This window comes from Podarcis muralis, chromosome Z (assembly GCF_964188315.1).
Source record: "Podarcis muralis chromosome Z, rPodMur119.hap1.1, whole genome shotgun sequence".
Taxonomy (NCBI): Eukaryota; Metazoa; Chordata; class Lepidosauria; order Squamata; family Lacertidae; genus Podarcis; species Podarcis muralis.
In genome coordinates, this window is record NC_135673.1 from 32,923,793 (window position 1) to 32,939,216 (window position 15,424).

The window sequence follows — 15,424 nt, forward strand, 5'->3', positions numbered from 1 at the left end:
CTGGGTTTTGTGCTTTTTCTCTGCTAGAAAGGAGGTCTTCCTGCTGCATTTTGTTTTCTTATTGCATTTGTAATAACTGTATTTTGTAAGTTACTGTTGTTGTGTTTTATTCCTGCTCTGGTAGCCACCCAGCTAAAGTATGTTGAGACCATATTCTCTTTTATCTCTGCCACAGGCTGCTCGCAACTGTTTGATCAGTGAACAAGGTGTTGTCAAAGTCTCGGATTTTGGCCTCTCCAGGTCAGTTTGTGTGCATATGCATGTGCAGGAAGCTGAGGTTGCTTAGCTTTTTCTGTTTAACTTTGTATACGCCTTTTTTCTTATTCCCTTTCTCATTATGACTGTCATTCTATTGTTCCTCCTCAGCCTCTTTGTTTGCATCCTTCACTGCAGCTACCATTTCGGACTACCTCTTTTATTTTAGATTTGTTACCTGATAAAACAACTCTTAGTCGGTTATTATTATTTAAGACATAAAGTGCTTAACGTTTCCTAAGCATGGCACATAAGGTAAAGGGACCCCTGACCATTAGGTCCAATCATGACCATTAGGTCCAATCTGGGGTTGCAGTGCTCATCTCGCTTTACTGGCCAAGGGAGCTTCCGGGTCATGTGGCCAGCATAACTAAGCCGCTTCTGGTGAACCAGAGCAGCGCACGGAAACGCCGTTTACCTTCCCGCCGGAGCGGTACCTATTTATCTACTTGTACTTTGACGTGCTTTCTAACTGCTAGGTTGGCAGGAGCAGGGACCGAGCAACGGGAGCTCACCCCGTTGCGGGGATTCGAACCGCCGCCCTTCTGATCGGCAAGTCCTAGGCTCTGTGGTTTAACCCACAGTGCCACCCGCATCCCTAAGCATGGCACATACTGTACATTAAAACCGAAGACAGCCCTGTCCAGAGGCCCACAATCTGATAGACATGATACAAAGGAAAAATAAATGAGGAGGGAAGAGGAAAGCTAACACTGGAGCTGCTGGTCCTTCTCTGGACAATGGTGGGAGTGAACCCACCTAGCTCATAAGAGCCTTAGTTGTTTGTTTAAGTGCACAAACTTGCAAATGAGAAGATACAACAGTTCTGATGGTTTTGACAGAAAGCACAGATAATGTCTTTTCAAGGAAGCATTTGGCATGGTTTGCAGTGCAATCCCAAAACTCAGAAGCTGCATTTGAGTTTAGTAGAGCTTACTCCTAGGCAAGTGTATAGCAGGGAAGGTCGATCCTTTTCAACCCAAAGGTCACATATCCTACTGTCTCCAACAACACACTGATAATCCGAAGGCAACCTTATCTGCTTAAGAGTCTTGGGGGAAGGATAGTATAATGATCGACTGATGGGAACACATATAATTTCCATGCAAACAAATCAGGATGAATGCACGTTCTTGTATAACCTTCCTGCAAACAAGTAAGAATGGATGTGCATTGCTCAGTAAAGAGCAAACATTGTTTAATCTCCACAGAAGCTTTGTGCACACAAATTGGAATGAATGTTCATCCTGAGGAGCTTTTAGGCTTTTAGGAAGCACAAGATCCCGTAAGGCAACATATAAACTAGCACAACCAAAATCTGTCTACACAGGTACGTCTTGGATGATGACTACATTAGCTCCATGGGATCCAAATTTCCAGTCCGGTGGTCCCCTCCAGAGGTTCTTTTGTACAGCAAGTTCAGCAGCAAATCGGACATTTGGGCTTTTGGTGAGCTGAAAGTGTGTGCCACTGATGTAGAACCTGGAATAGCCAGAGGATGAACTTTCTATGGCAGTAGATTTAAGGACAGGCAAATGAACGGAACCCTACCTGCAATAGGGAAGGCATTAAGAACACTGTGTTGCTGATGTGATTTGCAGGCCCCAGAATAGATGTGAGGGCTAGGCCTTTAAGAACTCACAGTAAATCCTAGGGATAGGGAACAGTGTTCATAGGGCTTTGGGGTATATTTAATATACATTGCCATATCTGACTATAAATACAAAACAAGGAGACACTGGAGCTTAAACAGTAGAGACTTAAGAGATGCTAAAGGACTGTAATCAATGCTCCATTTTTTCACCATGGCCCATTAGGAGGCAGCTTCCATGTAGAACGCAGAGGTCACCCCAAGATAAGGGGTTGAGCCAGTGATTCCAAGTTCCATTATGGTGCTTTCCTGACTGACAGGTGTCCTGATGTGGGAGATTTACACCTTGGGGAAGATGCCCTACGAGAGGTTTAGCAACAGCGAGACCACTGAGCATGTGACCAAAGGGCTGCGTCTCTATCGCCCCCAGCTGGCCTCTGAGAGAGTCTACGCCATCATGTACAGCTGTTGGCACGAGGTAAGGCTTCCTGTAAACTTTCCCGGTTGCTTGCTTATTTATTAGCAATACTTGCATGTCACCCAGTAATGAAGTTCTCTCTTTTTACCATAAATCAGGAACTGTAAATGGTAAAATGCAATAACTCCAGTTATCACCAGACCCTGGGACCGCTGGAGGATTGGTGGCTCCTCTTGGCAATCCGCGTGGTGCGCGCTGAGTCACAAGTCCCTCCTCGTCCCCAGGATCCGGGCAACTGAGCCTCCTGCCTGGCTTGCCAAACTGTTATAAGAAAAACTGCTCCCTTTCCCTTATGAGGTATTCTGGAGCCCATATAGAGTCCTTAAGTCGGTTCCTTATTGGTAGGAGAAAATAACAGAGGCCAACCAGAGTACCGTAATTTTCGCTCCAAAACACGCACTTTTTTGCTCCTAGAAAGTAAGGGAAAATGCCTGTGCGTGTTAAGGAGCGAATGCACTCGACTGGATCCATGGCTGCCGTCAGTCAAGCAAAGCAAGCTTTGCTTGCTTTACAGCCAGGAGGAGGGGGAGGAGCCGAGGAGGGAGGGAGGGAAGGAGAGCCATGGCAGCAAAGCGGGCAGCAGCCGCTTACACGCGAGGAGGAACAGACGGGAGCCATAGGGAGCCGGAAAAGCGCCGCGTAGCCAGCAACAGCTGCTGCAGCCTCAGCTAGCAACGCTCTCTAAACGGAGCAATGAGGCTGCAGAGGGACGGCGGGGCACAGGAGGGCTCTGAGCCACGAGCGCAGTGAAAACCAGTAAAAAAGTTTTTAAAAAGGCTGCTGGGGACAGGAGGGCACGGGATGAGGGAGAGAGGGAAATTACGATTCTCCCAGCGTCTCAGCTGATCCGCTGAGCAGGACTTGGGTTGCAGGGGATTCGCCATTAGCTGCGTAAAGCAGCAAAGAGGGAGAGAAGGAGCAAAGTGGGAGAGGAAAGGAGCTGCTTACACTGCTGTAAGTGGCTGCTGTCTGGTTGGCTCCTTTAAAGCAACAGTGCTCTTTCCCTCCCCCCTCCCCTCTCAGCTCGCCGAAAAGCTCCTTTTCCACACACCCCACTCGAGCTCCTTCTCCCCTTAAATCCCTCTCCTGCATCATTAGCCACATCCTTTTCCACACACCCGAAGCGTGTTCCTTCTCCCCTTAAATCCCTCTCCTGCATCATTAGCCACATCCTTCTCCACCCACCCCACGCGTGTTCCTTCTCCCCTTTAACCGCTCGCCTGCATCATTAGCCACATCCTTCTCTACACACCCCACGCGTGTTCCTTCTCCCCTTAAATCCCTCTCCTGCATCATTAGCCACATCCTTCTCTACACACCCCACGCGTGTTCCTTCTCCCCTTAAATCCCTCTCCTGCATCATTAGCCACATCCTTCTCTACACACCCCATGCGTGTTCCTTCTCCCCTTAAATCCCTCTCCTGCATCATTAGCCACATCCTTCTCCACCCACCCCACGCGTGTTCCTTCTCCCCTTTAACCGCTCGCCTGCATCATTAGCCACATCCTTCTCTACACACCCCACGCGTGTTCCTTCTCCCCTTAAATCCCTCTCCTGCATCATTAGCCACATCCTTCTCCACCCACCCCACGCGTGTTCCTTCTTCCCTTTAACCGCTCGCCTGCATCATTAGCCACATCCTTCTCTACACACCCCATGCGTGTTCCTTCTCCCCTTAAATCCCTCTCCTGCATCATTAGCCACATCCTTCTCTACACACCCCACGCGTGTTCCTTCTCCCCTTTAACCGCTTGCCTGCATCATTAGCCACATCCTTCTCTACACACCCCACACATGCTCCTTGTCCCTTGAATGCTTTTCCTTCCCTCCCTACTTAAAACGTGGTTACAAAGCACGGATCCACATGGATCCTCAGGATTTTTGCACTGGGTCACCCCAGGTTCACCATCAGATCACATAAAATGTCCATGGCTACAGCCTGCACCAAAAAAATCACGCACCCACTGTTTCATGGGGCTGCAATGGCGCAAAAACGTGGTTACAAAGCATGGATCCACATGGATCCACAGGATTTTTGCATTGGGCTACCCCAAACTCACCGTCAGATCACGTTTGTGGCCACAGCATGAACCACAAAAATCATACATCCACTGTTTTGTTTAGAATATTTTTTTCTTGCTTTCCTCCTCTAAAAACTACGTGCGTGTTATGGTCAGGTGCGTGTTATAGAGCGAAAAATACGGTATATTGAGAAGCAAAGCGGCTAGAAAGCCTGATCTTTATTAAAGGAACTGTTGCAACAGCGTCCCCACACACCACATGCAGGAGGGAGGGAGAACCCTGAACAATGGTGCGCAAGCCCAAGACCACCACCCCTAAAACATCATACATACATTGCAGAAGGAGGCAGCCTACAGCAGAAATCCTGTTTGCCAGGATTCAGTGACCTGATAATGGTCACTGATTGCATTACCTGGGCAGTCTGGCCTTTCTTTTGTGATGGTTAATACTTTAGTTCCTGAATCCAAGTCACAGGCTCACCCTATTCATATACAAACACGCCCTTAAGACAGGATTTGCAAGCAAAAAGACAATGGGAAGGCTTTCTCCCTTTGCCTCCCTTACTGCAGAGGAATATCTGAAGTCATTGGGAGAGTCAAAATGGCTTCAGGATTGCTCTCCCATACTATTTCAGACACATGGTTCATATATTTAGATATGTGTGCATTTATGAATATTTATTCTATATTAAAGTTCTTATAACAGAGGGGTGGCGTTTTGTTGCTTGAAATGGAGCAGGATTCATTGTTTTTGCTGTTAGATGAGCATCCTTATAAATTTTGGTTTTATTGTATTTTTGTTCTATTTGTTTTTAAATAACTGACAAGCTTTTGGTATTTTATATGAATTGCTTGGATACATTTTTGTAGTAAGCAATGGATAAATGTAATAAATAATAGTACATTAATGTCTATTAAGTAAATAACCTTATTGGTATAAGCTTTCCCCTCTTTTCTGTTCTTTTGCTCCAGAAAGCAGATGAGCGTCCTACCTTTCAAGTCCTTCTGAGCCTCATTTTGGATTTAGCAAATGAAGACCCCTGAACTGCCATCATCCAATCGCTCCTTTACTACTGCTTATTTTTGTATGTTCGCTCCAGAATTTCTAGATGGACAATGAATGGATGGATCTACATTATGACAAAAGTAACTGGATCTGTCAGACAATACCAGATTCTTTTCGTCTGCCTCACGTGTAATAACTGGCTTGTATCTGAATTCACCGAAGTGCTAAAGAAGATCTAACTTATGACAGCAAGTGCTGGCTGGGTACTATTTTCCTCTTCAGCAGAGTAAATCCCTTTTAATGCAGTATCATGGCTCTCTACCTGTAACTTGAAATGGCATTATGGGATTCAAATAATTTTTCAAGGATGATGTCATTGTTTGGAAACTTGTTTTGCTATGATGAAATAACAATTACAGGAAATAATATGAAAATGAAATATATAAAAGGGAAATATACTCAATTGTTTATCATATTTCCTGGATACTTCTACCGCCACATCTTGCTACCCTTTCCAGTCACCCAGTCCTCTGCCATGTGCTTTCAATGGCCCAAGATGCAAATTTATTTATTTAGGTTAACATTTTGTTTAAAAGGTTGAATTTACAGCTACACTCATGCACTCACACATTCCCCATCCCATAAATTAGATTTGGTATGCTGATAAATATTCCACCGTGGCCCTTCTGCTGCAAAAGGAAGGGGGAAATCTCAACAAGGGGATGTGAATAAACTGAGGCTCCACTCCAGGATAATAAAGGAACTGGGTTTTTAGAAACAAAATAAAAAAAATTATTTGCAGTAGCACCTTAGGAACCAACTAAGTTTGTTATTGGTATGAGCTTTTGTTTGCATGCACATTTCTTCAGACACTTCAGTAGCTTAAAACATCAATGTAATGTAGCTCACTTCTCCCTGCATTTCACAGAGCAGAGATGAGGTTGAGAGAGAGAGGCTTACATCTCCCACATTGCAGGATGCCAGGTGTGTGTTGAGGGTCAGAGCCAGAATTAATGGGTGCCCTGAGGGCTATTATCTCTGCATTGCAGTGCAGTGAAGTGGGGGCAGAGGGTGTTTTGTGACATCTCTGCTGCAAACAGCTGCAGACAAGACATCTTGGGTTTTGAATTCACTCCATTCGCAGAGATCTCCAATAATGCATTTTAGGACATAAAAAAAAAATCACAAAAAAAAAAAAAAATCCAGTAGCACCTTAAAGACCAACTAAGTTAGTTCTGGGTATAAGCTTTCGAGTGCATGCACACTTCTTCAGATACACTGAAAGAGAAGTCACCAGACCCTTATATATAGTGGGAGGGTGGGGTGCGGTTTTTCTCAGATCAGCGGCACAGCAATGGGCACACGCATGGCCCCACAGTATGCCTACATCTTCATGGCAGATTTGGAACAATGCTTCCTAAACTCCTACCTTTTCAAACCTCTCTTGTACCCGCTATACATTGATGATATTTTTATTATCTGGACACATGGTCAGCAGACCCAGGACACCTTCCACCAGACATTCAGTGACTTCCACCCCACCATCAACCTAACAATGAACCAATCTATGCAAGAAATACATTTTCTGGACACTACTATAAAAATACAGGATGGGCACATAGACACGAAAGCTTATACCCAGAACAAACTTAGTTGGTCTCTAAGCTGCTACTGGACAATTTTTTAAATTTATTTCCACTGCGTCAGACCAACACGGCTACCTACCTGAATTCAGGACATTAGTGAGGGGAGGTGCGTGGCCCTCCAGATGTTCTAATTAAATTAGTAATGCTAATTGTAATAACTCTATACGCATTTTCCTGGGAGCTGCATCATGTCGCTTCCTTCTGAGTAGGCGCGCGTGAAGCCGAACTGCAGAACCCACCGTGTTCTTACCCGATGGCAACTCTACACGCCCCCCCCATACGCCGTAGCTCTATGGCCTCGCGCGCGCACAGCTCCGCCCACCGCCGGAAAGAGGAAGCGCTCGGATGAAGCCTTACTCGCGCGGTGCACTCTGGAAGCGGAAGCTTACCGCGCGCGCGCGGAGGGGACGGCCGGGGGCGGGGGCTAGCTGCACGTGAAGGTCGCCTGCCAGACCGCCGTCCTCTCTCCCTTCCTCGCTTCCTCCGATCGGTCGCTGTCGGCTCACAGGTCGGGCCCGGCATGGACCCTTCGTCCGCCGCGGGAGACTTGGGGGCGGCCGTCAACGACCCGCAGCTGCAGCACTTCATTGAGGTGGAGACGCAGAAGCAGCGCTTCCAGCAGCTCGTGCACCAGATGACGGAGCTCTGCTGGGTAAGGAGGAGCTGATAGCCCGGGGCGCAGGCGGAGGCCTCCTTCGCGCTGCTCGCGGTTGACCTTTGGAACTCTCTGCCGCAAGATTCCCTGCAGCAGGCTTACAGGATCGGGCCATAGCTGTCAACGTTTCCCCCTTTTTGAAGGAAATTCTGAATAGGATTCCTCGCAAGAAAAGGGAAAAGTTGACAGCTATGGATCGGGCAGAGTGTCCGGAAGAGGGTGCGGAGGTGGGGGATCAGATGGAAATCATGATGGAGGAGGAAGAGGGCCGAGGGCTACGAGACCAAAGCTCACCCCCCACTCTTTCATGCTACGTGCAATTAACTTGCGGCACGTGCTTCCGCAAGATGGGGAGCAGATCCGCACCGTACATTTAAAACACATGCTTTCTAACCCCCCCCCCCAAGAATCATGGGGAATAGAGTTTCCCCTTCAGAGACACAGTTCTCGGACGCTTTACATTACGGAGCCCAATATTCTTTGGGGGAAGCCATGTTTTTTAAATGTGCGCTGAATGTGGATTTGCCTGTGGTGGTGAGACCAGAAATGTGCTTCAGAAGGTGGTCTAGCAAAATCGAGGTGGAGGACTTGTACCTCTGGGTGGTTTGGCTGTGATGTGGTTGCTCAGTTTAAATTACTTTCCCCCCACTGCAAGGTGATCCTCAGGGCCCCTGCCAACTCTGTGATTCTGTCTCTGTGGCGATGGACAGACGCTTTAAAAGTAGGTCATGCAAAGGACTGGTGTCCCTATAGGGGTTAATTCTTTTTTTGTGGTACATACTGACATGGAAACTTACTGCTACTAGCTGCAGTGATAGTCCTTGGCTTGGGTGGCTTTAACAGGAGATCAGACAAAGTCACAGTGAGCAAGGAGGACTGAAGGCTCTGGGAGCGAAGTCTTTCAGCCTACACATTCTTAACTGCTTTGAGGGTGTCCCCCCCCCAAGCAGTGCATAAAGTTTATGAAATAATACAGAAATTGTGGATACTGATGGCCCCTGGTTTGTTGTTGTTTAGTCGTTTCCAACTCTTCGTGACCCCATGGACCAGAGCACGCCAGGCACTCCTGTCTTCCACTGCCTCCCGCAGTTTGGTCAGACTCATGCTGGTAGCTTCAAGAACACTGTCCAACCATCTCGTCCTCTGTCGTCCCCTTCTCCTTGTGTCTCCATCTTTCCCAACATCAGGGTCTTTTCCAGGGAGTCTTCTCATGAGGTGACCAAAGTATTGGAGCCTCAGCTTCACTCCTTCCAGTGAACACTCAGGGCTGATTTCCTTCAGAATGGATAGGTTTGATCTTCTTGCAGTCCATGGGACTCTCAAGAGTCTCCTCCTGCACCATAATTCAAAAGCATCAGTTCTTCAGCAATCAGCCTTCTTTATGGTCCAGCTCTCACTTCCATACATCACTACTGGGAAAACCATAGCTTTAACTATACGGACCTTTGTTGGCAAGGTGATGTCTCTGCTTTTTAAGATGCTGGAGCAGGAACCGGCAAGCCACTCCAGTATCCCTGCCAAGAAAACTCCATGGTCAAAGACAACAGGCCCCTGGTTTAGGTGGCTTTAAAAGACAATTGGATGAAGTCCTGGAGGAGGAGGAGGAGAGGTCTATTGATTGGCTAAATAAAAGTTCTAGATTATGAGGCTTTTGAATTCCCTGTGTTGCTGGAAACAACCAGTGGCTGTGTGTGTGGCTACCGGGAATTCAGTTCCTGGAAAGAAGCCACTGTGAGAAACTCGATGGTGGACTTGATGGACTATGGATCTGATCCAGCCATGGCTCTCTTTATGTTTGTATTGGTGGCCTGTGGTGAGTGGGTGCAAATTCACTGCTGCTTACACTCACCATCATAGCAGGGCTCCAACATCTTTAATAGCTGTAATGTAGTAAGTGTAGTAAGTGGTGTTGGCATGGAGATATACTGGTGAGGACGTATACACCTATTGAAATTGCTGGTATTGCTGCTGATAATGCATGCAAGCAAAGAATGACAGATGGTGAGTGATGACTGGAATAATAGTCCAACAACATTGGGCATGGGGAGGGCATAGATTCCTCTGTCCTGTTTTACCTAGGCATGCAAAGAGATTGAACGTGAACCCTTCTTCATGAAGAGTGTGCTGTACCACTAAGATATAGCTCCCAGGTGGAGACAGGTCATGAATCAGGAAACTGCAGGGGATATTGCAGTTTATTTTTTTATGTTAGCCTTCTCATCATTGAAACAGCTGTAGCAGCGGCACAGTGGAAGGCAATGAGGATGGAGAGGCCACCTGGGTGTTTGTGTTCTGAGCCAGCTGTTCTGTTTAGAGGTAAAGGTAAAGGTACCCCTGCCCGTACTGGCCAGTCTTGCCAGACTCTAGGGTTGTGCGCTCATCTCACTCTATAGGCCGGGAGCCAGCGCTGTCCGCAGACACTTCCGGGTCACATGGCCAGTGTGACATCGCTGCTCTGGCGAGCCAGCACCAGCGCAGCACATGGAACGCCATTTACCTTCCCGCTATAAAGCGGTACCTATTTATCTACTTGCACCCGAAAGTGCTTTCGAACTGCTAGGTTGGCAGGCGCTGGGACCGAATGACGGGAGCGCACCCCGCCGCAGGGATTCGAACCGCCGACCTTTCGATCGGCAAGTCCTAGGCGCTGAGGCTTTAACCCACAGCGCCACCCACGTCCCTCTGTTTAGAGTTACAGGACAGGAAATCCAGGCATGTCCCTCTTGTACATTGCAAAAAGGGTGTGGGGGTGTTTTGGGACTGGTTCTGTGGTTCAAAATTCTGAACAGCTGGTGTCTCTTGAATGCCCCTAAGCTCTGTATACTAGGAAGAGAAGGGGTATAACTCAGTTGTATAACTTGTGTGTGCAAAAGGCACTAACTTCAATTCCTGGCATCTCCAGGTCAGGCTGGGAATGTTCCTCGTCAGAAATCACTGTCAGTCAGTAGTCCGAGTCAATATAAGGCAGCTTCCTGTGTTCCTAAACAATGCTTACTCTTCCATATCTTTAATAGGAGAAATGCATGGACAAGCCTGGCCCCAAGTTGGACAGCCGCGCAGAGACCTGCTTTGTGAACTGTGTGGAGCGCTTCATTGACACCAGTCAGTTCATTCTCAACCGACTGGAGCAGACACAGAAATCCAAGTCGCCCTTCTCCGAAAACCTCTCTGACTGATTTGGGTGCTGCAATGCCTCAGTTTCCTTCCTTAATGAGAAACCAACCTACTGAATTGAGAGAAGAGGAGGAGCTGGAGAACAAGGAGAACAAGCAGAAGAAAGGATCAAAAGTTGTGAAGGACATTGGCCTCCACATTCAGGACAGACTTCTGGGTTTCCTGGCCAATGTGAGCAGTTCTGGTTTTAAATTCCCATCTTGTGAACATTTAGCAGTCAGGCAAGTGAAGCCTTGCTGATTTGCATGGGCTTGTGCTGCCCAGGTTTTTTTAATTTTGCTGTTGGATAACAAGAGCTTCACAGCAGAACTGTAGCATCAGACAACTTGCTTTCCCAGTGGTGTGGCCAGGGAAGCACACCTATCAATATTCAATAATTTCTTCTGTTTTGAAATGAAGGGAGCTGGGAGGTTTCAGACATGAATGTTGATCCTGGGAAAAGCAAAGGTGCCTTTTTAAAATGGTACTGTGTTTTAGCACAACTCTTTTAAGTGATATAAATTGCTCACCTGCAGCTTGAACATGTGGCTGAGTTGACCCTTTTGTAAACTGCAACTAGTGTTGCAGTTGAACAGAGGGAGGCTGACTTTGCTTGCTGTCATGTGCCATTTAAGGTGCATATTCAAGCCCTCCTTTACATAGCTAGGAAGAAGTAACCCCAGAGGACATGGGAACTGAATACCACTCATCTGGTCATGTAAATGTTTCACTTACCAAGTACAAAAGTCAATTTTAACTTTCTCCATTAATTCCTTTCCTGCTGATCAGTGGAATAAACATGAGTAACATTCATTTTAAACTGCCTGTTGAGTTGGTGGTGATTCCTTCTGCTTTGATTGCTAGGGATTTAGAAATAGGAATAAAAATAGGAATAAGGGGAGCTCTGGAAAAATTTCTCTTTGCCATTTTTGTCGTTGGGATTTAAGCAGTTTTAAAGACTAAGGAAGCTGCTCCTGATCTGGCTGTAGTGGGTTTGGTGGAGGGAAACTGTTTTTCTCCATTGTTGTGCTAGACTGTGTGACTGACCTTGACATTCTTTAGCTATAAGTTCAGAAAGAGAAAAGCTCAGACGTGGCTCTAAAGCAGCAACACAATTTGAGGAGTCAGTAATGTCAGCGTTAAATGATATTAAAGAAGGATTAGATCGTAAAACAGCATCCGTTAATAAGTTGGAAAAAAGGATTGAACATTTAAGTACCGACTTGAAAGATGAGATACCCACACATACGCAGGTTAAGTACTTAACTGGTTCCGGAAGTCCGTTCTTAACCTGAAGCGGACTTTCCCATTGAAAGTAATGGAAAGTGGATTGATCCGTTCCAGACGATGAAAAACACCCCCTAAAACAGCAATTTAACACGCATTTTACTGTCTAACGAGACCATTGATCCATAAAATGAAGGCAATAATCGATGTACTGTACTATAAAATAAATAAGAAAGACAGTATTTTAGAAGAAAAAAATTAACATTTTTTTCCCTGATGATAAATCAGTTTGGATGGTGGGCTTTTATCCATTTCTGAAGTCACACGATCAACCAGTAGCTGAACTGGGTTCTACACAGTCACAAAAACAAGTAACAAGTCTGTCCCATAAAATGAAGAACAAGTCACAGTCAAAAAAACGAAAAAGCCACACAAACCAAAACGCAAAAAGGAAACAGACGGTGAAAAGTGACCCCTAAAACAGCAATTTTACATGAATTTTACTATCTAACGAGGCCATTGATCCATAAAATGAAGTACAAAATGAAAATGTGATTTTTTTCCTTACCTGTGTTGATGATAGTCATTGTTTGGATGGGGGCTCAGGGTCCTCTTCCACAATCACAATTGGCCTGGCTCCCGGGATTCGTGGAGGCCTCAGAGAGCTCCCGTGGCTGGAGCCTAGTTGCGGAGCCGCTGCAGACCCCATGGATGTCAAGGCTTGGCTCCAGGCAGCGGTGAGGCCTCCAAGAGCTCGGACAACTTACTTCTGGGTTACAATAGTCGTAACCTGAAAAAACGTAAGTTGAAGCGTTTGTAACCCGAGGCACCACTGTACTAAGAGATACATCAATTGCTGGTAAGTCTACACAAGTTATTAGTCCTCACCTCAAACAGTTTTTATAACTAGCTCTCCACTCATATGTATATTACAAATGTGTGTTCCTCCTCACAAAAAAACCTATGTTTGGATAGCTTCCCTTCTGTCTGGTCTAAATAGATCTTTACTTGCCACAAGTGACCAATTCAGTAGTTGCATAGATGCTGGCTAAGCCATTAATCAATTAATGCATAGGAGAGTATTCACCACACTGACTGGCAGCAGGGTTTCCAACAGGGGTGTCTCCCAGCCTCACCCAGAGATGCTGGGGATTGAGCTTGAGGCCTTCTGTGGGCAGCACAGGCTGTTCCAATGAGCTACAGTCCTTTATGTTGCATATGTATGCTGGCAAAGAGAGGAGGGACAGCCCACTTAGTTTCTATGTTAAGCACAGAGAGAGTGCTCCATGCCTCCTCACTCAGCTTAATGACTATAAGGTGCCTTGAATTCCTTGTTGTTTAAGGTTACCGGGCTGCAGCTTAAATATGAGGCTGCTGTAAATGCATAAGGAAACAGGTGGCCTGTCTTTGAAAGATTGCTTAATATGGAAAGGCAAAGGCAGCCTACTTACAAAGTTTGCTGGTTTAAAAGTTCCTTATGAGCGCAACACCATGATAGATGAAGCCAAATTCAGCGACTTGTCTCTCAGAGGTATCTGCCCTGTAATGTTTCAGATCAGGAGGATAACACTACACATACCAGACCTGTTTTATTAGCCTACCACATATTGCAGAAATTGCGCAAATGCAGAACCTCTTGAGTCTTCCAAACACTGGTTTGTTGTCCTGCCCAAGAAGTGAGATTGAGAAATCAAAGCTTCAGTTTCTGCATTGGGTGAAGTTTTAAGGGTTTGGCGGATGCCTGAGCTGCAAGTAATATTGCAGGGGTGGGAAACCTGTGACTCTCCAGGTATTGTTGTTAGACTACAACTTCTACAATTGTTCTTGATCACTGGGCAATGCTGGCTAGGGCTGGTAAGAGCCGGAGTCCTCAGATGTCCTATACTGTATCTGCTTCAGATATGGTGTGTGGATGTGCAGCAGATGTTGGTTCTTGGCTGTATTCCCCCCCCCCCCCCATTACTGTCCTAATATATTTGAGCTGGTCTGATTTCTTTCCAGTCCACATCTTGTTCATACCAATAATATTCCTGTAAGATGGATCGCTTTACTCATATTTAGATGGGAGAATCAAGGCCAAGAAGGGAGCTAGTCTGAGGTTGATCCTTCGCTATCTACAGAGTCATAAGGATCAGTAGAAGGAAATTAATTCCTTAGTGTTTTTCAAAGAACTATAATTTTTCATAGGGCTTAAACCTTCATTTACAAGGGGGTTACAGTATATTTGTTCTTCAAAAAACTGAGGACACCTTCAGATCAATTCCTGGTTCTTCACCATTGTATTTGACAATGGAGGGGTCTGTTATTATTTTTACATTTTTAGCCTGCCTGCCTTCTAATGTAGAACTGAAGACTACATACATGGGGTTCCCAGATAGTCATCCATCCAGGCACTGGTCAGACCCAGACCTGCTTAGCTTTTGCAATACGGTAGCCTCACATGCTGCAGACCATGTCCTGGGACCCATAGTAGTTTACTTCAGTGTTTCCCAACCATTGTTCCGTGGCACACTAGTGTGCCGCAAGATGTTGCCTGGTGTGCCGTGGGGAAAATTCGAAAGATTTTTTTTTTTTTTTTGTAAAAGTCAAATTAGGTCCTAATCTATCCCTCGAGCGCCTCTTGTCCATTATTGTGACGCATGAAGCGTGTTCCCGCCCACTCCCCGCCCTCCCTTGCTTCTCTCTCTCTCTCTGTGGCGCTCTCCGCCGCTTCCTGCTGGGCATGCGCAGCTCGCCTCGCGCTTCCATTCCGGCCCCTCCTTCCCCCGACTACCCCGCCGCTCCGTTCCTTTCTCTTTCTCGTGTGTCAGAGAGCGGCGGCGCGAGCGCGGCGGTTCCCTCAGGGCTGACGGAGGGCTCGAGGAGGAGGAGGCAGGACGTGGAGGCGGAGAAAGCGGCGGCGGCCACCCCCCACCTCCGGCTCGAGGCCCGCGTAGAAAGCTGAGGGGGAGAGATAGATAGAGGTGGGCGGCGGCGGCGACCACGACCAACCGCCACAGTAGTTGTAGCGGTGGCGACGGCGAGCAGGGACTCCCGCTCTCTCTCCGTCGTGTCTCTCTCTCTCCCGGGCCCGTCCGTTGAGTCTCCCGCGCGCCTCGGCTACAAGATGAGCATCGAGATCCCGCCGGGTCTGACTGAGCTGCTGCAGGGCTACACGGTGGAGGTGCTGCGGCACCGGCCGCCGGACCTGCTGGCCTTCGCCGCCGAGTACTTCGCCAAGCCGTGCTCTCCTTCCTGCCTCGCTTTGCTGCCTCCTCCCCCCCACCCCCAAAGCTTGGAGGTTCCCCGGCGCTGACCCGCAGGTTTGACCCCCTTCTCACACCTGTTCGCGCTCCTTGCACGGAATGGGGCGGATGGGGAGGAACGGGGCTCGCCGCTGCCTCCGCTCGCC

The 15,424-nt window shown here is 47.2% G+C and overlaps 2 protein-coding genes across 4 annotated transcripts in view; both read left to right on the plus strand.

The window, feature by feature from the left end:
- The window catches only part of BTK (Bruton tyrosine kinase), a 38,931-nt gene extending 33,111 nt beyond the window's left edge, over positions 1–5,820 (plus strand). For all 3 annotated transcript variants that reach the window (XM_077922785.1, XM_077922787.1, XM_077922786.1), the window contains 4 exons: positions 176–240; positions 1,586–1,704; positions 2,167–2,324; positions 5,319–5,820. In XM_077922785.1, coding sequence (XP_077778911.1) covers positions 176–240; positions 1,586–1,704; positions 2,167–2,324; positions 5,319–5,390 — 414 coding nt within the window. In that variant the 3' untranslated portion in view covers positions 5,391–5,820. The remainder of the gene's footprint in view (positions 1–175; positions 241–1,585; positions 1,705–2,166; positions 2,325–5,318) is intronic.
- A 1,566-nt stretch (positions 5,821–7,386) lies between these two features.
- Positions 7,387–11,626, plus strand: TIMM8A (translocase of inner mitochondrial membrane 8A). The gene is made up of 2 exons (XM_028715519.2): positions 7,387–7,650; positions 10,668–11,626. The coding sequence occupies exons 1-2, from the start codon at positions 7,519–7,521 to the stop codon at positions 10,827–10,829; spliced, it is 294 nt and encodes a 97-aa protein (XP_028571352.1). The 5' UTR covers positions 7,387–7,518; the 3' UTR covers positions 10,830–11,626.
- The last annotated feature ends 3,798 nt before the right edge of the window (positions 11,627–15,424 follow it).

Bases quoted from the DNA above. Each gene is read 5' to 3' on its own strand.
- TIMM8A (XM_028715519.2), top strand. From the start codon at position 7,519: ATGGACCCTTCGTCCGCCGCGGGAGACTTGGGGGCGGCCGTCAACGAC. The intron at 7,651-10,667 runs GTAAGGAGGAGC...TATCTTTAATAG, and splicing joins AGATGACGGAGCTCTGCTGG to GAGAAATGCATGGACAAGCC.